Genomic DNA, 21,745 nt, shown 5'->3' on the forward strand with positions numbered 1-21,745 from the left:
ATAAATAAATGAATGTTAGGAGCTTTGCCCATACAATGCATCAGTATTCCTTTCAAGCTAAGGCATTGCCCTTTCTTCAAGGTATTTCGATACAGAGAGGAAATATCATAGGACAAAGCAGTCCATATCCATTGCCTATTTTTTGTCAGAGTCAGAAAAAATACGCCAGAGGTCTGTTTACTCAGTCAAACTTCAGGCTACCTCATGGCAGTGTTGTCATGTTGTGTGTATTCATTGATTATTCCCTGTCAGGGGAAGTTGGTGATAATTGTTAAGAGGGACATTAAACGCTCAGTTTTGCTTCGCTAACGTGAAAAGCCTACACTGCCAAAGTTTGCCGTGACGTACATTTTGCAGGTGGGTGGACGCATTCTGCGTTGATCATGATTAACACTAGCACTATTGACAACGTTTCTTATTAGAACTCAATTTCAACGTTTAAAGTTGAGTTGGCATCCAAATTTTGCTGATGCTAGTAGTAAAATTGGAGCGACAATTTTGCACCAACAACGTAGGTGGAAAAACAACATACAACGTGTAACTTCCCAATGGCCTGTAGCTGTTGTGTTACCAACGTAAAAGTAGAGTGGCTCTTAGAGTGGGTCTGACGTACCTATTGTGTTTCCTTCACGACAGAATCATGGCGGTGCACTACCTACAGACGACGCCTCTCATGATTGTTATTTACCTGATATTTACTCGCCAGACCTCAGCTACAACAGAAGAGTTTCGAGTCTCCGTACCAGAAAACGTGGCTGTCGGACAGGCCATATTTACCCTACCTAGGACCCAACTTCGAGACAAGGCGGAACTTCCGTGTACCAAAATGGACGGGGATCCGCATTTTCGCTTCAACGTGACCAAAAACTGCACCATTCTGGTCGCCAACCCTCTGGACTGGTCTGTAGAGTCGGCATATCTGCTCAACATTCACAGGGGATTGTATAGCACCAGTGTCGAGGTGCAGTTGACTGACGTTATGGGCTATCCACCTGTGTACAACGAAACATGCGAAACACCTACCAATCCTAAAGGTCGAGTATCAAATTTACTCTTTAGTTTTACGTCAAGTGAGGAAGTGCTGACCACTAACGGCGATGTCCTGTACATAAAACAGCGTTGGAAGGATGACTTCTTTCACGGTAATACCTATGATCCTTGGAGGGCTGACACAAACAACAGTGACTGTACTTTCCATTTAGCTACATACACAACTTGGGCTGATACTCTTATAACATTAAAAGATATATACGATAACGGCGTACGTCAACCGACATGTAGTGTGGGGTCTGATAATCACGATTTGTTAGGTGAGTTGTTTTGGACATTACGCGACGACGAATCAAGACTCCAGAAATACCCTAAGTCGATCGGATCCATCGTAAACGACATGAGAGCTAGAGAAAACTTTATCCTGTTTTTAACGTGCATTTTTCATGGGAGAGATGCGAAGTTATATTCCTGCAACTTTCCAACATTTCTACATCCTCCAGTCAGGGCCTTCCACGGCAACGCCAGGATAGAAATAGCAAGCATTGAATATGCAGATATAGAAGTACGTCCCATAGGTTGCCCTATTGGAAAATACGGCTTCTTCTGTAATAAGAACTGTATCTGTAAGAACGGCGCCCGCTGCCACGGGTTTAACGGCGCCTGCAAATGTGCCCCCGGCTGGAAAGGAGTGGCCTGTGACATTCCCAAGCCAGACGTTTCGATAACCACGACACCTAGCGACCCTCGTCAAATCTACACTTCCCGCAATGTGGCTTTTCACTGTAGAGCACACAACCTTGATACCAAAGTCATGTCTCTGCGATTTCCAAATGGATCAGAGAAACTGGTTAGTGGCGAGAACCACATGTCTGTACTTGTCGCAAACATACAACTTGAAGATAGTGGTTATTACATTTGCGTGGTTCTTGACAAAGATGGACTCACTTTAAATGCATCAATGGCTCTTGATGTGCATTGCCTATCGAACCGCAAGGGTGCCGATTGTCACGAATTGTGTGATTGCCTGCAAGGTGCCAGCTGTGACCGGAGGGCCGGTTGTGTCTGTCCGCCGGGATGGACGGGAACCAGGTGTCAGACAAAATGTCCCCGTGGCACGTACGGTAAAGACTGTACAAAACGCTGCAGCTGCCAGAATGAGGCGAGCTGCAGTCCTAGCGGAGGAAGGTGTAACTGCACCGATGGCTGGTACGGAAACAACTGCGGCAAGCCGTGCCCGAGCGGTCTTTTCGGGTGGAGATGCCAGCAGCCTTGTGTTTGTAAGAACAACGCCACATGCAACAACGTGGACGGTAGCTGCACATGTGTAACACCGTGGACGGGACGGTACTGTGACCAATTGCAGACAAGCAGAGATCAACCATTGCTGGAAATCCTGATCCCGCTAGGCTCTTTAGTCCTGCTGGTTGCCATAGTGACGACCATACTCTTCAAAACAGGATTTCTGGCTTACTCCGTACCTGATACAGGCGAGGAAGAAAAGATACTTTTCGAGCTGAGGAGAATGGAGCAGGATCTAGCACAGACTCTACAGCCGGGCTGGCTCGGGCGTTGGGAGAAGAAGGCCCGCCATCTCACTCCTGGTCCCCTGATAGGGGAAGGGATGTTTGGGAAAGTCAGAAGGGCACAGCTACGCACGGCTGGAGGACAGCTAGATCTAGACGTCGCCGCCAAAGCAGTTCGCGTGGAGGACGCGCAGTCCTATCGTGACTTCTACAGGGAAGCAGCCATACTGGTAGCCGTGCACCAAGTGCAGGGACAAGACGACAACGATCGCAATGAGTCCAACATCGTTCGACTTGTGGGGCTCATCACCAAGTCTGCGGAGAAGTACATCCTTCTAGAATATGCCCCAAAAGGCGATCTCTTAGGCTTCTTACGAGGGATAAAGAACAACAATCAGGAGTATCTACTGGAAAATCTTCTAGGATACGCAGTTCATGTAGCACGAGCTCTGCAAGAGCTAGAGCGCCTGAGAATCGCCCATCGTGACGTGGCCGCTCGTAACGTCCTCATCACTGCCGATGACGTGGCCAAGTTGGCTGATTTTGGACTGGCCAGAGATGTGTACGCCACCACTCAGTATGTGCGAGCCAACCGGCCAGGCCTTGACGAACTCCTGCCGCTGAAGTGGATGGCGCTGGAGTCCATCGAGACCGGCGAGTACACCTGTCAGAGTGACGTCTGGTCCTTCGGCGTGCTGCTGTGGGAGATCGCCACGCTGGGACAAGATCCGTGCTACGATGGCAGAATGCAGCTCACTTTTCTTCAGATGGTAGGGGTCCTGAGGCAAGGGATAAGGATGAACAGGCCGCCGGAGTGTCCGGAGGACCTGTACCGACTGATGAGGGCGTGTTGGCGCGACGTTCCCGCTACAAGACCGACTCCAGAAGGGATAGAGAAGAGACTGCTGCAACTGAGACGTGCACTGCTCCCACCCGAAGCCATTCAAATTGAGACTGCGTTGTAATTGTGAATGCCAGTGACCTCCTCGGAGTATTGGCATAAGTCGTGTCTGTATGTTCGCAGCTGTAACTCACGATCTATTTGTTGCATTGTTATGTAGTTTGGCATGTCGTCTGATAGTATGCGCGATATGATGCACGTTGTTCTCTTCATACCGTAGCAGTTTTCATGGGTCATGTAATAGTTCACAAGACACCCCAATTTTGATGGACTTGTTGAACAGGTCATTAATGCCGCGGCCTTCTAGGTGTGCGGTAATATATAGCTGTTTTCCAAGCAGATATTGGGTGATTTGTGCCGGCTGTTTCATTCACGGTACTAGTAACGTCATGGCGGATGACCGAACAGCTGTTCAAAGGTGTTCGAAGGCATAAATTGCAACTTCAGTGAGGAAATCTGTCTGAAGTTGACATTACTACCAATGCTTCCCATATTTTCATTATTTCACACTTGAAGCGTTTGTTCTGCTTGTTGTTTCAATTTTGTCGGCACGATACAAATTAGCCCTCTCTGCCAAAAGTGTTACAACTTCCTTGGGATTAATGTCCAATGGACTTGTTACGCTTCGTAGACTACTGTGGCTATTGTGTAGTAATGCTCTAACATGTTAGATCCCATGAATACTCACTAGACTGTTGCTATAATTACATTCTCTAAATACTACTTATCTTTTAATTTACAGATAATTTGCTTTTCTAATAATCAGCATACTGTAGCTATAGATTAATCACAATTTCACTGTTGACTTTGAGAAACAGTATATTGTTTTATTTGTATGTTGCGTTCTTGCTGTATCAAGTATAGCTGCTGATACTGTACTGCTGAAATCATTGTACTTTGGTCAAGGCTCAATTAGTCAATTATAATGTTCTGACATGTATGGAAGCACAAGCATAGAAGTTAAATGTTAACTATCACTGACTAGTTTCTGCAGTCCAATATGTGGTTAGAAATACAATAGTACCTCTTGAGAAGGCCTCAATAACGTTGTTTTTTCAATGTGCCATCTTTTATGATAGTCACCCGAGGTTGAAAGTTTACATGTAAATGTCGATCTGACATCGATGGATTAACAACCAATACATGTGTACTCTATTTGTTACTCCCCAATGCAGCTTCCTTCTGTACTGCAGACTCATCTGTACTGCAGATTTTAAGCATGAAAATCTTATTGTAGACCATGCTGACCACAAGGGAAGAACTAGTCTACCTTGAGATAGGTTTGCTGTCTCTTAACTCTGTAGTTTGAAGAACATCTTATGACTCATGCAGATTTCTTCCCTCTCCCCTTGCCTCGCCCCTTCCCTTTCCCACTCTCACTTTTCCCCTTGGCTGCCGAAGGCTTCTTCACCTAAACAATGAAAGAGATGATTGAAAGAAACAATTAGTGATATTGCTGTTACCATGAATGTTAAAGTTATAACATTTAGTGATAGTTGACATGTTGATTGAAAATGATATATAACATTATATATCATGTTATAAGCCATATCAAGATATCAAGATATGGTGGTAAGAATTTGCTCTCAAAATATAGTTATTAAGTTTAATTTCTTGGTTATTAGTCTAAGACTGATTCACTTAATTTTTTCTGATAATTCAAAAAGGGTGGAAAATGTACCATCCAGGTTCTGAATCAATCCCCATGCATTTTGCAACCTATTTTGACTCCAATAGCCAGAGAAAGTACTTGTCTTCATACAAGTAGTAGTTACAGTTTTTCCATGTATCAATGCATTGACTTGACTATTAAAAAAAAGCAGTATACTAGTATACCAACTTCTTGGTTCCTATGGTAGCATTCGGCACTATCACATAATCCCAACACTTTTTTTGATTTCCAGTAAAAATTTGAGAACAAAGCAAATTGGTTTGGCCTAAACATATGCTCTACATAAAAAATGGTATCAGATATGAAATCCTGATAACTTTACCTTGATCATAGGATCTAGTTTGGGATCTTCCTTCTTTTGTCACTCTCTTAAGAACAAGTCCAATTGGTGTGGCCTATATTCTATGAATAAAAGCCGAATCTGATATGAAACCCTGAAATCTACACCATACCTTGATCATAGGATCTAGTTTGGGATCTTCCTTCTCTTCATCACTCTCCTCCACATCACCCCCCTCCCCACCCTCCTCCATGTCCACACTGGTCGCCGCTGCCCCTCCCCGCTTCTTCTTGGGGGCGACAGACGTGGAGTACGGCTGCATGTGGGCCTCTTTGTTATAGGCACGGGTAAAGGCTGACTTCACCTGGTGGGGTAGACAAAAGGTACTATAATTACCTCCGTGAAAAATTGAGGTATTGTTTCTGGTGTGTTTGTGTGTGCATGTGTTTGTCTGTGTCTGTCAGGTTTTAATGGCTATAATGGTTGGGTTCAGTTCGTCCCAAGTCATTAACCATTCCTACATCTATTCAGCATGCACTTGCTGATTCCACAGGGTGTTAGTCGTTACCTGATCTTTTGGAAAGCTGTTGCCCTTCATGGTAGCAATTAAAATTTCACAGTCTGCGGTAGAAGAGCATGTACATAACAACAGTTTTGCGCAGCTGCAGTACATGCTTGTTCCAACCACCCTAACCTTAAAATAAGGGTGTCTAAGCATATAGTGTCCTAGTCATTGAGCTACCTTTTTTCCTTTTAAATGCAAAGTTAGTAATCTGGCAGTCACTGGAGTCTCTACACAACTCATCAACATACATGTATTTTCAACCCTACCATAGGGGGTGTCAAGAGTATAGGTCTGGGGTATCTGAACATAGGGGTATCAAAACATAGGGTGTCAGCCCATACACTGTAGGTGCATCAGAGCATACTAGTAAGTGCATCGGAGCATAGGTGCATAATTTGGGATATGGGTGTCTGAACAAAGGGCTTCCGAACATGGGGGTGTCTGAAAAAGATGTTGGAACATTAGCTGAGGGTGTTTTCCTTTTTTCTATCATTGCCAGTGGAGGATTCCCTCTTCATTGAGCTAGTCTGCGATTTTCTGTTTTCTTGTAGACTGCAAGGGTAGTAAACACAGACACTCAAAAATCCAATACCCATAATCCCTCACCTTACTGTTGACTTTATCAGCCATGTTAGGACGACCTTTGAACTCTGTGAGCTCCAGCAAACCATCGTAGTCTTCTCTCATCAGGTCATAGGCCGACAGCAGCTGGAACATAAAAAAAGGTTTTGTCTCATCAATAGAGCTACATAATTATGTGTCCGAGTGGTTAGGACAGTGGACACGAGATCAAGAGGTCATGGGTTCGATCCCTGGTATTCCTGTCTAGACGTTGTATGCTTGGAAAAGGCACTTAACAGAACTTTCTTCACTCCACCAAGGTGTAAAATGGGTACCTGTCTTCAGTTGGGGAGGTAAAAGGTGGTGGAAAGAGAGGGATGGGCTCCACCTTCCAATACCATGCCCTAGACATACACATGTATAGTGGACTAACAATCCACTGCCTCTACAGCCTCAAAAAGACTATATGGGACTACCTACCTTTATATATATTAGCCTACAACAAATTTCTCATAACGTGACAAAAAGGATAGGCAAGAAAACAATGAACAACAGTCACCTCAACAGCTTCAGGCACCCCTTCTGTCTCCTTTTTGACCAGTAGGTTTAAAATTCTCCTTCGAAGTGGATCTAGGTAGTCTTCCTGTAGGCTCTTCTTGGTACAAGAAGTTCTGGAATGGAAACAATGGACATTCAAACAATTACTATTAGGATTGCAGTAAGGCTCGTTCCAATGGAAAACAATGGGAAAAAAACATAAGCCATAATTATTCCCAAAGAATATTGAAGGAAGCATGGAAACAATGGACAAACAGGAAATCACCTCTGTGAATTATACTGTACAGTTATTGTTAATTTGTCTGTGATTGTTCCACTGTCACTTCCTCCTAGTCTGCGAAGAGACCATATAGTCCAAATCAACCTCTCTTCCTCCTAGCCTATACTAGGAGACCATTCCACCTTCATGTCAGTCTGTTGTAACAATAAGAGTCATTTAATCCTTGAAGAAAGCTGATAGTACTTGCCAGCAGACAAGTGTACCCTACCCGGGGTGCAGGTGCATGTGCAGCTGAACCCTACCTGAGGTGCATGTGCAGCTGTACCCTACCTGAGGAGCATGTGCATGTGCAGCTGTACCCTACCTGAGGTGCATGTGCAGCTGTTCCCTACCTGAGGTGCATGTGCAGCTGTTCCCTACCTGAGGAGCATGTGCAGCTGAACCCTACCTGAGGAGCATGTGCAGCTGTACCCTACCTGAGGTGCATGTGCAGCTGTACCCTACCTGAGGTGCATGTGCATGTGCAGCTGTACCCTACCTGAGGTGCATGTGCAGCTGTTCCCTACCTGAGGCGCATGTGCAGCTGTACCCCACCTGAGGTGCATGTGCAGCTGTACCCTACCTGAGGTGCATGTGCATGTGCAGCTCCTGTAGAAGCCTCTTGAGTCGGTTCTGTTTGGAGAACTGTCCCAGCCAGCCGGGGAAGTTGATCATCCCGCTCAGGTGACCTCGCATGTACTCACCCGGCAGGACGGACGCATAGATGGCCTGGAGGGTCAAAGTTTAGGGCAAAGTTTAAAGTTCAGGCTTAACATACACAGGTTCATTAATGTGTGTTTTAAAATGTGTGTTTTCATTTTCATCGGTCCTAAAGTTTGATATATGTGGTTGATGACCACTGAATGCTTAACAAAATTTATTTGGGTTTATATTCAGGACAGCAAACATTTTGAACATGGACAGACCTATTCATATTCAATACTGGGGTAGTTTAATCCAAGGGGTTATTTCAAAAGTGTTATTCTTCCATTAATTTGCTGACTGAATCCCTTGTGAAGGGTGACAGAAAACTGTTTAAGATAAAATAAATGCTAATCATCATGCAAAATGGCACAAACAAACCATGAAAAAAAATATTCCAATAGTAAAACATTGGATGTAAAACGTCTGCTCTTTACAATTGTATGGTTCTTCATGTACAGGTATATCCATCAGAAGCACTACTGCAGTACCGACCTGAGTTGGTAGGAGTCCCCATGACTGCTGACTGCGGATAAGTCTGTCCACAAGGTCTCCATCACAGATACTGTCAGCAGTTTGACTCAGCAGGGACAGGTGCTTCTTAACATCACCTCTGGGTCATTGAAAAAAAAAGTTGTTTAATTGCAGGTCTGTTTACCACTGTTTTAACTTTTGCCCAACAAATGCTTGGGACACAATAACACATTCAAGTGCCTGTACAGGGTACCTGAGTAGCCCCTTGAAGTCAGGAGGACACCAGCTCTCATGGTTATATAATTACTCCGTGAAGGAGGTCAGGACCTCCGGACGGAGTGTTGTAATCGGCTGATTTTTCATGTTCGCAGTCAAAACACTGGGTTCTCTTTGTGTAATCGGCACGCAATTTTATACGCCGTCTGCGGGCATGCCCGTGTTGATGCACGAATGTGTATTTTTGCCGTTGCTGCTTTCGCGGTCAATGTAATATCGCAGACGCACCCCTACAATTACGAGGCGAATTGGAATGGTCCAGAAAAACGCGTTGTTTGGAATAGCAGTGGACGGGAAAAAGTTCATGCAGATACGGGGTGGTTTTTATAAGTGGTTCCAGATGTTTTTGCCCATGGTTAAGAGATGCCAAGTTTTTTTGAAGATGTTCGCAGCCAAAACGCATTCTTCCGTACGTCGCATTTCTGTGTAATTTCGCATGTGGTGTGGCATTATGTCCGGGATGATGCACGTCTTTTTATTTTTACCGTAGCTGTTTTGATATTGAAGTAAATGCATATTTTAGAAACATCCCTACTTTTACAATCCTGTGGAATAGGCCGTAGGTTTAGGCAGTTGTCTGGTAGCAGAGGTACTCTAAGCAGATATCCTGGTTATCTGGCCGGCGGTAATAACACTCACGGTGCTTACCGCAACTGTTGCTGGAATTTGGCCTGTTAAAGGCGCGCTTAATTAGGTACAGGCACGGTAAGACGGTGGGACTGCCTTTGTTACTAGACACGACCATGATAGTCCGATCTTTATGTGAATGCAATGATTGTGTGTGTGTGTGTAATTAAAATGAACTTCGAACTTGAAACACAGTATCTTTACACGCCCTGGGAGCAGTAATGGATTTAGCTCTTTGTATGTTTTATGCTTGTGACGCGCCCTCATTGTATTAACCGTTGCCTAATTATAATGTCTGCACGGTAGGTCTGGCGTTGACGCTTGGGATTTTGTTGAAATACATAAAACTTCACGGAAGATTGTCGCCTATGGCTACTTGTTATAGTTTCATCAGGTTGGTAAGTCACTGAATAGAGAGAGACTTTTTACAGAACCAAGAGGTTTATTTCGCCAACATACCTGGCAGCTTGAGGCTGTGCATGGGGTTTGTCGGGAGGACACTGGCTGTCCTGACCATGATGACGAATATACACATACTAACTGACATTCATGTGAGTTTCCTGATGTCATACCTGGCAGCGTGAGGCTGTGCATGGGGGTAGTTCTCCTGGACAAACAGGGGCACCATGCTGTAGTCATGGAAGAACAGGTCACTCTTGTCCATAATGGTCATCCTGGCCGTCTCCTCACCAGAGCTGAACACCTTCCTGGTCACTTCAAATGGACCCTGCACAAATGCACAAATATTGAATTTCATACAATTGACTTTTCTTGATTCATACAACAGCACAGCAGTATATATCATGTAATGGTTGATTATACTATCATGAAAAGGTTGATTAGTACGCCCAACCCACAAATTTGAAATAAGCTCCTACATATCCTACAAAAATTCTAAAAATAGAGGTCAAAAATTTCAGTGCAAACCTCACCTTGCACATCCATGTTATAGCAGAAAGTGTCCTTGGTACTGAACGCCTTCCATGTAAAGTGAAACAAGCCTGTCCTTGGTGCTGAACCCCTTCCATGTATAGTGAAACAAACCTGTCCTTGGTACTGAACACCTTCCATGTATAGTGAAACAAACCTGTCCTTGGTGCTGAATGCCTTCCATGTATAGTGAAACAAGCCTGTCCTTGGTACTGAACACCTTCCATGTAAAGTGAACTAAACCTGTCCTTGGCACTGAACACCTTCCATGTATAGCGAACTAAACCTGTCCTTGGTACTGAATGCCTTCCATGTAAAGTAAAACAAGCCTGTCCTTGGTACTGAACACCTTCCATGTCAAATGAAACAAGCCTGTCCTTGGTACTGAACACCTTCCATGTCAAATGAAACAAGCCTGTCCTTGGTACTGAATGCCTTCCATGTATAATGAAACAAACCTGTCCTTGGTGCTGAATGCCTTCCACGTATAGTGAAACAAGCCTGTCCTTGGTACTGAACACCTTCCACGTATAGTGAAACAAGCCTTTCCTTGGCACTGAACACCTTCCATGTCTAGCGAACTAAACCTGTCCTTGGTACAGAATGCCTTCTGTAAAGTAAAACAAGCCTGTCCTTGGTACTGAACACCTTCCATGTCAAGTGAAACAAACCTGTCCTTGGTACTGAACGCCTTCCATATAAAGGAAACAAACCTGTCCTTGGTGCTGAACACCTTCCATGTAAAGTGAAACAAGCCTGTCCTTGGTACTGAACGCCTTCCATTTAAAGTGAAACAAACCTGTCCTTGATACTGAACGCCTTCCATGTATAGTGAAACAAACCTGTCCTTGGTGCTGAACACCTTCCATGTATAGCAAAACAAGCCTGTCCTTGATGCTGAACGCCTTCCATGTATAGTGAAACAAACCTGTCCTTGGTGCTGAACACCTTCCATGTATAGCAAAACAAGCCTGTCCTTGGTACTGAACGCCTTCCATTTAAAGTGAAACAAACCTGTCCTTGATACTGAACGCCTTCCATGTATAGTGAAACAAACCTGTCCTTGGTACTGAACACCTTCCATGTAAAGTGAAACAAGCCTGTCCTTGGTACTGAACACCTTCCATGTATAGTGAAACAAGCCTGTCCTTGGTACTGAATGCCTTCCATGTAAAGTGAAACAAGCCTGTCCTCGGTACTGAACGCCTTCCACGTAAAGTGAAACAAAGCTGTCCTTGGTACTGACCACCTTCCATGTATAGTAAACTAAACCTGTCCTTGGTGCTGAACACCTTCCATGTATAGTAAACTAAACCTGTCCTTGGTGCTGAACGCCTTCCATGTAAACAAACTAATATACGCCTGAAGCATCTGGCCGTTTCCAAAATCATATCCAGTTGTTTGAGTAACTGTTTTTTGGCATAAACCTTACCTGTTTGATATCTTTGTGTGCCTGTTTGGAGGCCTCCTTTGCCTGGTCAAAGGTCAGCCCCTTGTCCTGCACGCTCCACATGTACAGTTGGTGGATGACCTGCCGGACGTCGTGATTGGTCGCCTCGATAATCTGATTAAGAGCTGGAGGAGGGATCTTCAGGCCCTCCTTGAAGGCCATACTCATCATGGCAGCCTGTGGACATTAGAAAAAAGTTACACATGTCCAGCAGAAAATATGCAAAAGTCACTGGTACAGTCAATTAACATCATGATTGAAAAATGACTGCACCAGACAAATTTTACCTGCACCACTCAGAATTCAGGAACTCTTCAGAAACCAATGCCATTATTTCTTTACCAACGTAGTGTATACTTCATAAGTTGTAACAGTCAATGAAACAAATAAAAATCCACATACACCTATGCACACATAGCCCAATGCAGTCGTACATGTACATACCATGTAGGGACAAATGTATATGTGGATTTTTATTTAGTGCATTGACTGTTACCATCTATGAAACACAAAAGAAAAAAAAGGCTATTCTTTCTGAACAATTTCACTAAGCTCCTAAATTCTGAGTGGTGCAGGTAAAATTTGTCTGGTGCAGGTAATTTTCAGTGTTACCTGTACCAGTGCAAGTATGCAGAAAGAAGGATTTCAAGCCCTGCTTTGTATTTATTCGTCATTTCACCTTTTGGGAATATTTTGCATAACACTCACCCTGATCTGTTCCACCCGTGGTCTCTGGAACCTCAGGTCGAAGCAGTAGTTGACGAGTGAGCGCATTTTCTGGTGGGCGCGGTCGTTGCACATACAGATGATCGGCACCTTGCTGTGTTTGATGAGGTTAATGAGCTCGGCGATCCCCCCGCGGTCCTCGTTTCCCGCCATGCCGTCCACCTCGTCCATAATCACCGCCTGACGCATGGTCCCGGCGTGCTCTGGAGTAAAGGTTTGTCAAAATGCAGGCCATTTCTACCACAACAATTGCTTGTAACTTAGTCAAACTATCAAATAGAAAAATTTTCTTTGTTTTATTGGACAGTACTTATGTAAAGTTTCATGTACCTGGAAATTTTTAAAAAATTGTGAAGGAAGGATGGAAGGATAGATGATTCAGGGGAAGAGATATAAGAGTTCTCCTCTTATATCTCTTCCCCTGAATCATCATCAAAAAGGAGTGAAGGAAGGAATGAAGGAAAGAACCAAGGAAGGAAGGAAGGATGGGCATATGGATGGAAGGAGGGAAGAAAAGAAAATAGGAAGGAAAGGAGGATTGATTCCATGGGCAGATGGAGGGAAGGATGGAGGGATGGAAGGATGGATGGATGGGAGGCTTCGTACCTTGTTTCTGAAACCCCACAATGCTGCGTGTGGTGAGAGCCTCTGACACCTCCTCCTGCAGGCTGCGTTTACTGCGGGTGTCGCTGGCATTCAGCTCGATGTATGTGAAACCCAGCTCCTACAGGTGAGGAACACATTACAATGAGTCACCTGGACATTCTGTGGTACTGGGAGAATATTGGGCACCTAACATTAACAAGACTATTTCCTGAAGGGGGGGATTAAAGAGGATATTTACATCAGGGCCCATCACCCTTCACTTAACCACAACGGGGCTGACATCGTCTACCAGATACCTTTGACCCAGTGTTGACGTCACACTTCAAAGAAGTCACGTGACAAGTCTCACTGGGTCAGTCTACTGAGGAAGACTGAGAGTGACTGGTCAAAAGCTCTAAATGAGAAATATTCTTTGTGTTGGATGACAAGTTTTAACTTTAAACATGTAAATACCAGCACAGATGAAATCATGATAGGTATCGACTGTCTTGTGGATTCTGCCCCCCCCCCATCCCCCTCAGTATGATACTGTTACTGTATGTTAATGAATATCAAATAAAACACACACACCTGACAGCACAGGGTGGCTGCCGTTGTTTTCCCCACCCCTGGGGGACCAGACAGGAGTGCCGCCCGGAAACCTGAACCATCCTCCTTCATCTGCCGTCCTGTGGGAACAACATTTTTTTCTTCAAGATTTTATTATATATATATATATATATTGGTTTATTTCAGAAATACAATAAACAGTACAGTTGGCATGTTTCACATCGCAACCACAGGCTGAATTGCGTGCACATATTACATATCACTTATTAAAATCATAATGCCGCAACTATTTAAAACCCTAGCTTATTTTCTTTTAAAAACTAGTAAAGTATATACAAGGACACTAAATACAAGGACACTAAAATACAACCTGTAAGCACAAAAGGACTGTACGGATTACCTACTATACAGAGTCGTTCAACAGTGTGACAAAGTATGGGATGGAGCTCTTTTTATAACGGTGGTTTTGTAGTCAACATAGAATTCATTCAAGACATGTTCATCTGCTTAGCCATTGGTTCATTCATTCATGTCTTCATTCATTCATGCTTTCAGTCATTCAATCCTTTTCAATTTTTATAGTGATTATCATTGTAACATGAATATCTTGTATATCTTTATCATAATTTTTTTTACTGTATATTTTGTATGTTGTGTGGGGAGACAACCTGTAAACTCTAATTCTCTCTAAAAAAAGTTTAAGGTGATTTATATAATATATATAGTACTAATATATCTACTGGTGAATTCAAATAAATAAATCCATCTTATATTAGTCTTCTGAAAAAAATGATGAGGCACCAAAAACCTGTCCATGTCTATCCGAAGACAAGATCTAGAGAGAACTGACCTAAACAAACAAACAAACAAACAAACAAACAAACCTGAGTGATGCTTCGGCCACGTTCTCAGCCAATTCAACAGTTTCTTCACGTTACTGCGATCACCCTGCTGGCCAATGATAGCCTTGGTCGTCTGAGGCTTGTACTTGTCCACCCACAGGAGGCTGGGTTCCGGGCTACCTGCAGTAGGATCTAGACTTACAGCAGGCTTCTTGGGACTGCCCACATGACTACTAGAAGCTGCTGGTTTCCTGGATGTGGCTGCTGGCTCTGTGAGGAGGTTTATCAAATTTTTCACATTGATTTACATAAATATTCATTTTTTAACAAACTGTGGGAATGCCTGGCAAACACATAAAAAATGATGACAATCTAGACATTTGAATTGCATAATTTTTTTAAATGCCCAATTCATACATGTACCTTGGTTGGGATTTAAAGCTTATGAAAGCTATAAGGAGCTAACACTAAGTACATGTAGCTAACAGTATTATTAAAACTAGCTATATGACATATTGCAGGTTATACATAAAGTAAATCATGCTTGAGAATAATCAGTTTTGCCCTAAACCATATTTTAAAACGTTCTTACCTGGTTTGTTTGGACTTTTCTTAGGTGGAGATTTTTTGCCCTTGCTTGTTGCCTGACATGATAGAAAGATAAAAGTGTAATTTCTTTAATAGTGAAAAAAAACAAACATGTCAGGTCAGTTCAAACAATGAATATTGAGCTTTGATTAAGTTTTAATTTATGGAAGTTCTTTAAATCCAGCTTAGGGAATCTACACTGAAGCTAGCCGATAATTCACATGGATGTGAATAAATCCTGTCTGAAGTTAGCAGATAATTTGCAAGGTTGTGAATCCAAACCTGGCGGAAGCTAGCAGATAATTTCAAGTATGGCTGTGAATCTACTATGTATGATGTCTGGTTACATGTAGCAGATAATTCGTCTGGCTGTGACCTATCCTGCCTGAAGCGAGCACATAATTTGGATGGCTGTAATGTGAATCTAGTGAGCCTGAAATCAGCAGATAATTGCATGGCTTTGAATCTATCCTTGAACTGAAGATAGCAGATAATTCGCAGACTGTACCTCCGGAGGCAGATCATACGGTTTCCCAGGTGATGTCCGTACTAACTCCAACAGCCCATCTTCATCTAAGGTTTTGACCCCAAGCTGGGAAACCTGTAAGGAAATAAATAAGACAATGCAACAAAATAAAACAGTTTCAGTACAACAATCTTAAGTTTAATCAATCTAAGTTTAATCAATCATTATCACCAAAGTGCGAAGTACTAAGGAGTGCTTACAATGGACTGTTTGCTAATTTAAAACTAATTATATTAGGCCGAATGACCAATAATCAGCATATTGCCAATTAATGATCTTTGTAGACTTTGTCAATGATTACTAATGATTACGTGCCCACGGGAAAGACCCTTTTCATGACTTTCCTCACTCCACCCAGGTGTAAAATGGGCACCTGACTTTGGTTGGTGAGGTACAAGGTAGTGGACTTAGAAGAGGGATGGGCTCCACTGTTCAATAACATGCACTAGACACAGTGGATTAACAACCTACTGCTCCAATGTGTTTCTCAAAAACTATTGGAACTTACTGGGGGTGAGATTTGACCCATGCAACATTGACGCTCCACGGAACTCAAGAACTTAGTACAGTGCCGAACTTGTTGTTAAAGTCGCTATGTAAAAAAAGGTACAAATTTATCATACCTGTCATCCAGCTGCAGTATTTTTCAGCTGGAATTTTTTTATTCGCCCGCACGCACTAGTTTGGGGATCTCCAGAGGATGTCATCCATAAAATCAAGTCAACGTGGCCTAACTTACATTGGACCCCCCACCCACCTTGTTGAGTTTGCTCTCCCCAGCGTCCCTCCCCACCACCACGTAGCTGGTTTTCCTGCTGACCGACCCCGTCACCTTCCCGCCGTATCGCTCCACCAGCTCTTTGGCCTCGTGACGTTCCATGGACTCCAGAATTCCCGTCAGAACAAAGGTCAAACCTGAAACAACAACAAGGCCACACCGACTTATGTACTAATTGATTTTATGGATGACATCCGCGCACGCATTGATTTTCACCTGTTCTAAAAAAAAAAGATCATGTCCACCGAGGATGTCGCCTTCATCAGGATTATTAATGAAGAATCACTTCACAACGTGATCTCGCGAGAGTTATTGTTTGTATATGTCACGTGTTTGTAAACCGTAAGAGATCAAATTGTGAGATCACATTGTGAAGAGATCACATTGTGAAGTGATTGGTCATTAATTATCCTGATGAAGGCGACAGTGGTCGTCAAAAATTTGATCGCCCTGTAACCTTTGTGTTGGAATAAAGTTCAATGTTTTACTATGGTTACTACCAACACAGATAAACTTTCATGAAAACCAAGGAGATTGTAGTGCTTTACTTGGAATCAGTTTCTGCTAGCGCTGATTCTGTGACCTTCGAGTTCACTCCACTTAGAATTGCAGAATTGAAACTGCTGATTTTGCAAACTGTCGTTACCAATTATGATTATAATGATGATAATATGATGATTATTACATGTATGATACTTTACAAAGAAGGGTAGTTATGTTTACATCAATTTAGATTAAAAAAACTCATCAGATTTTGTTTTAATGACTTTAAACAAACTGTATAATAATGGATGTACTTTTATATGCAAGTTGACACAAAATATGCATTTTGTCTATTTGTAAATAAATGCTGATTTAAAAGAAATTATATTTACTCTAGAAGTCTTAACCAAAAACATCACAAGCAAGCTGTAATGTATCAGGAAATGAGTCTCGTATGGGCAAGGTAGAGAAAGAATCCCTTTGATATTTTTCATCATTACACGTATCGGATCAAAGAACGTGATAGAATTTAATTTCTGGCTGCTTTGCCGAAGTGTTGAATATCAAAACCCTAGTCCTGAGTTGCCCAACGATTGTTGGGTTGCACATACAGTACTATCCATATAGCACCCTGTATAGGTACGATTTCGGGGTATTTCTGGTACAACGCATCACAACGCAGCGAAACGCAATGAATGCAGATTCTGAAGTAACTATGCCACTGCAGGGCAAAAAAAAAAGTCAGGGGTCTATGACCTGATTAAGACATGAATTATTGAAAAATATTGTGTAAAAAATGCCAGCAGGACTTAATCCACTGAGGAATTACTACTACTGTAACAGTAACTATATGATGTCCAAAATTTAATACCCTAAGACTTCCAAAAACATGTACAAGTCAGATTCCATTCGATGGTAAAGTTAAAACTTCATGAAAAGTAAAACTTCAGGTCGTAATATTTTCAAACAGCCAATCCCATTAAAATGCATGCGCTTCAGACTCTAAAACATAGCATAATGATTGTGAAATATAAAATGTATATTCAAGCAGACCTAAATTATATCTGGCAACATATTAACATAAGGCTTCATAGTATACGCAGGGAGGCAGAAATTTATTACTAACCACAATGGCAAAAAACAAGGCACTGCTCTTGTTCCTTATCCTGGTTTCCAATCAGCTACGTCTCGTGTCTGCACCTGCTTTACGGTGCCCTGACAGCTGTTTACGGCAAGGATTTTCCAAGCAAGTCATCTGTCACTGCCCAGGCAAAAACTGGGCAGGGTCCCCCTGCAGCTGGATTGGATATGGAGGAGCGTACAGCTTCCCCGCATGTCTCGACGCCATACCAACCGACTTTCACAAAGCTACGGTATCGATCTTCATCAAGCATCTTCGTTCTCCTACCGTTTTCGAGCGGTCTTTCCCCAACAGCCCAGAAGTAGAGACACTTAAAATCGGAAAGTCCAACGTTTCCAGGGTCCAGCCAGGAGCTTTCCGAGGTCTCCCATTGGTCTCCAAGCTGTATCTTGACGACAACCGCATCTCCAGTCTTGGTATGTTAAAAAAAATGCATTTTGGACTCCTAATATTGTATTACGTACATGGGCTTTCTTCCACAATCCAAAATTATCATTTTTTTAGTACGTGGGTTAGCAGCATATTCTTTCCTGTTGCTAGGCATGTTTGACACTATATGTAATATATTTAATCAAATAACATTCATCAAGCAATATTTTGGCTGCCAGTAAAAGATTTCTTTTTTATTTACTTGAGAATTTTGAAAATAAACAAATTTAGTTTAGTATGGAAAGGAAAATTTTGTCAAAATAAAATGACATTAGCAACTTACATGTAACACTTTTCACACAAGCTTCTTACGTTAAATGCCTAATTTTTTAGATTTATCTGTGATAAAAATTAATGACTGTTTTTTCATATTTCACTCTCAATTTCCTACAAAAAATCCCTAAAACATGTTTCTAGGGAAAACTATTACAGTCATCTTGAGCAATTATGCAAGTTGGATATTTCTTCCTTGCAATCTTATTAAGTAATGTTGGGGAGGGGGTAGGATGTATTGATACCAGCATAATTTCTAACAATATTCAAGGTCGCTGACAAATATGAAAATTTAGCTTCACTACACAACAAAATAATATTACTTAATTTACATGCATGTATTGTTAAGAATACAGTAAGTTTTGTGAACAAGTGTTTTTCTTATGTGAGGCATGGAGGGGAAAAGGGCCTGGCTGTGCAGGTTCATTCTAAATTACGGCACAGAAGACCCCAAATGGAATACACGTTTCGTTAGAATTGATCCACCATGATTGAACAGAGTTTGGTTCTAAAAAACATGGGAACAATGAAGCCCAGGTTTGTCCACTGTGGATTGGTATCATGAACTATCGTGTTAGATACTCTGAAGTTTTGGGTATTTGTCTTCGCCATCTCATAATAAAAACGAATCCCTGCAAATTTGAAATGATTGACAGTAGTGTCTGCTTTGTTTATCCTCAGAACCCGATACCTTCCTTGGGCTTGAGAAGGTAACTGACTTGAACCTTCAAAGGAACGCCATTTCCGTCATATCCCAGCATGCATTCCGTGGCCTACCACTCCTTGCATGGTTGATGTTGGACAAGAACCATCTGTGTTCCGTGCCTGTCGACGCACTCCTGCCGCTTCCAGCAATGAAGCTTGTAAGCCTGGAAACAAACCGCATCACCACAATCGACAGCCAAGTCTTGCGTCTGAGTCACAACAAGACCTTACGTCTGATGTTAGTAAACAACAAGCTGAAATGTGACTCAAATCTCACCTGGTTCATCTGTAATCTACCAAAGCTGGACCACATTTCTGCTCGTGAATACCTGAAGTGTGCATCACCTGCCAACCTGAGCGGCATTCTGCTAGCCACCGTGAGGAAGGACATCAGTCAGACCAACACAGACAGGTCACCACATGTACAGGGGAGATGTGATGAAACGTCCACCACAGCAGGTCCGCATACCCACCACACTAGTCTGTACAACCGCACCAGTCTGTACAACCACACCAGTCTGCACAACCACACCAGTCTGTACAACCACACCATTCCCACAGAGATGCCGTACACAAACACCAGGCCAGGCTCAGAGTCTACCACAGGGACCGACGTTGTCACTCTTCACGGCGGAACAATCATCACTGAGGAAGACGAAAGTTACCACGTCAATGCCGTCATCATGGCTGTTGCTGTGCCTCTCCTGATGGTGTTGGCAGCAGTGGTTGTTGTATACTTGTACGAACGCTGTCATGACACAGGTATGGCCCAGCACAACGCCCCTGCTGAAACAGATGGAAACTCGGCCCAATCTGGAGCATCGAACAGAGACTCAGTCACAGGCACTCCTGCTCAGGACCAGACATTAGAGGGTAACGATGACATTGAGCCGTACGCTGTGTCATACATGGATGTGTCGGGGAAAGGGAAAAATGGCAAGCTTGCGCCATATGCAACAACCTCCTTTGCTAACATCGATATCCAGACAGCAGAAGACAACGATGACATTGAGCCGTACGCTGTGTCATACATGGATGTGTCAGGGAAAGGGAAAAACGGCAAGCTTGCCCCATATGCAACAACCTCCTTTGCTAACATCGATATCCAGACAGCAGAAGACAACGATGACATTGAGCCGTACGCTGTGTCATACATGGATGTGTCGGGGAAAGGAAAAAACGGCAAGCTCGCGCCGTACGCAACAACGTCCTTTGCACACATCCAGACAACAGAAGACGACAATGACATTGAGCCATACGATGATGACATCCAACCATATGCCGTGTCCTATGTTGATGTGTCAGGGAAGGGGAAAAATGGCAAGCTTTTTCCATATGCGACAACCTTAATCAATGAAGACCCAGGGCCACAGCTTCAGCCATATTCAGTGACCCACGATGAAGACCCTAGGCCACAGCTTCAGCCATACGCAGTGACCAACAATGAAGACCCAGGGCCACAGCTTCAGCCATATTCAGTGACCTACGATGAAGACCCAGGGCCACAGCTTCAGCCATATGCAGTGACCTATGATGAAGACCCAGGGCCACAGCTTCAGCCATATTCAGTGACCCACGATGAAGACCCAGGGCCACAGCTTCAGCCATATGCAGTGACCCACGATGAAGACCCTGGGCCACAGCTTCAGCCATACGCAGTGACCAACAATGAAGACCCCACACAAGCTACAAGAAGCCATACAGGGGCAGGTTATACGTCACTGACTAATGTCACAAACCAACAGACAACAAACGTCAAACAACCGGCCACCCAAACAAGGAGCCGGTCACTGCAAAGATGCCATACAACAAGGGCAGGTTACACGTCACTGACAAATGTCACTAACCAACGGACAACAAACGTAAAACAACCGGTCACCCAAACAAGGCGTCAGTCACTTCCAAGATGTCATACAACAAGCGCAGGCTATACCTCACTGACTAATGTCACTAACCAACGGACAACAAACGTCAAGCAACCGGTCACTCAAACAAGGGACCAGTCACTGCCAAGATGCAATACAAGGGCAGGCTATACATCACTGACTAATGTCACAAACCAACAGACAACAAACGTCAAACAACCGGTAACCCAAACAAGGGACCAGTCACTGCAAAGATGCCATACAACAAGGGCAGGTTATACGTCACTGACAAATGTCACTAACGAAGAAATAACAAATGTCAAACAACCGGTCACCAAAACAAGAAGCCAGTCACTGCCAAGATGCAATACAAGGGCAGGTTATACGTCGCTGACAAATGACACTAACCAACGGACAACAAACGTCAAACAACCGGTCACCCAAACAAGGAGTCAGTCACTAC

At 43.2% G+C, this 21,745-nt stretch overlaps 2 protein-coding genes across 2 annotated transcripts in view; one reads left to right on the top strand and one right to left on the bottom strand.

Annotated features, from left to right (window-relative positions):
- Window positions 1-444: 444 nt before the first annotated feature.
- On the top strand, window positions 445-4,070 carry LOC109476296 (tyrosine-protein kinase receptor Tie-1-like). The gene has a single exon (XM_019777207.1). The coding sequence runs from the start codon at window positions 641-643 to the stop codon at window positions 3,479-3,481; it is 2,841 nt and encodes a 946-aa protein (XP_019632766.1). The 5' UTR covers window positions 445-640; the 3' UTR covers window positions 3,482-4,070.
- Window positions 4,071-4,218: 148 nt separating this feature from the next.
- LOC109476388 (replication factor C subunit 1-like) overlaps window positions 4,219-21,745 on the bottom strand; it is a 27,714-nt gene continuing 10,187 nt past the window's right edge. The window contains exons 10-24 of the mRNA XM_019777323.1: window positions 16,366-16,523; window positions 15,591-15,683; window positions 15,087-15,138; window positions 14,537-14,764; window positions 13,674-13,771; window positions 13,098-13,221; window positions 12,480-12,700; window positions 11,754-11,948; window positions 9,964-10,118; window positions 8,510-8,627; window positions 7,896-8,041; window positions 7,055-7,166; window positions 6,541-6,642; window positions 5,542-5,733; window positions 4,219-4,828 (exon numbers count right to left, since the gene is read on the bottom strand). Of these exons, the coding sequence (XP_019632882.1) occupies window positions 4,742-4,828; window positions 5,542-5,733; window positions 6,541-6,642; window positions 7,055-7,166; window positions 7,896-8,041; window positions 8,510-8,627; window positions 9,964-10,118; window positions 11,754-11,948; window positions 12,480-12,700; window positions 13,098-13,221; window positions 13,674-13,771; window positions 14,537-14,764; window positions 15,087-15,138; window positions 15,591-15,683; window positions 16,366-16,523 (2,081 nt within the window). The 3' untranslated portion in view covers window positions 4,219-4,741. The remainder of the gene's footprint in view (window positions 4,829-5,541; window positions 5,734-6,540; window positions 6,643-7,054; window positions 7,167-7,895; window positions 8,042-8,509; window positions 8,628-9,963; window positions 10,119-11,753; window positions 11,949-12,479; window positions 12,701-13,097; window positions 13,222-13,673; window positions 13,772-14,536; window positions 14,765-15,086; window positions 15,139-15,590; window positions 15,684-16,365; window positions 16,524-21,745) is intronic.

Source organism: Branchiostoma belcheri, unplaced genomic scaffold, assembly GCF_001625305.1.
Source record: "Branchiostoma belcheri isolate BF01 breed outbred unplaced genomic scaffold, Haploidv18h27 scaffold37, whole genome shotgun sequence".
NCBI classification, from domain to species: Eukaryota; Metazoa; Chordata; class Leptocardii; order Amphioxiformes; family Branchiostomatidae; genus Branchiostoma; species Branchiostoma belcheri.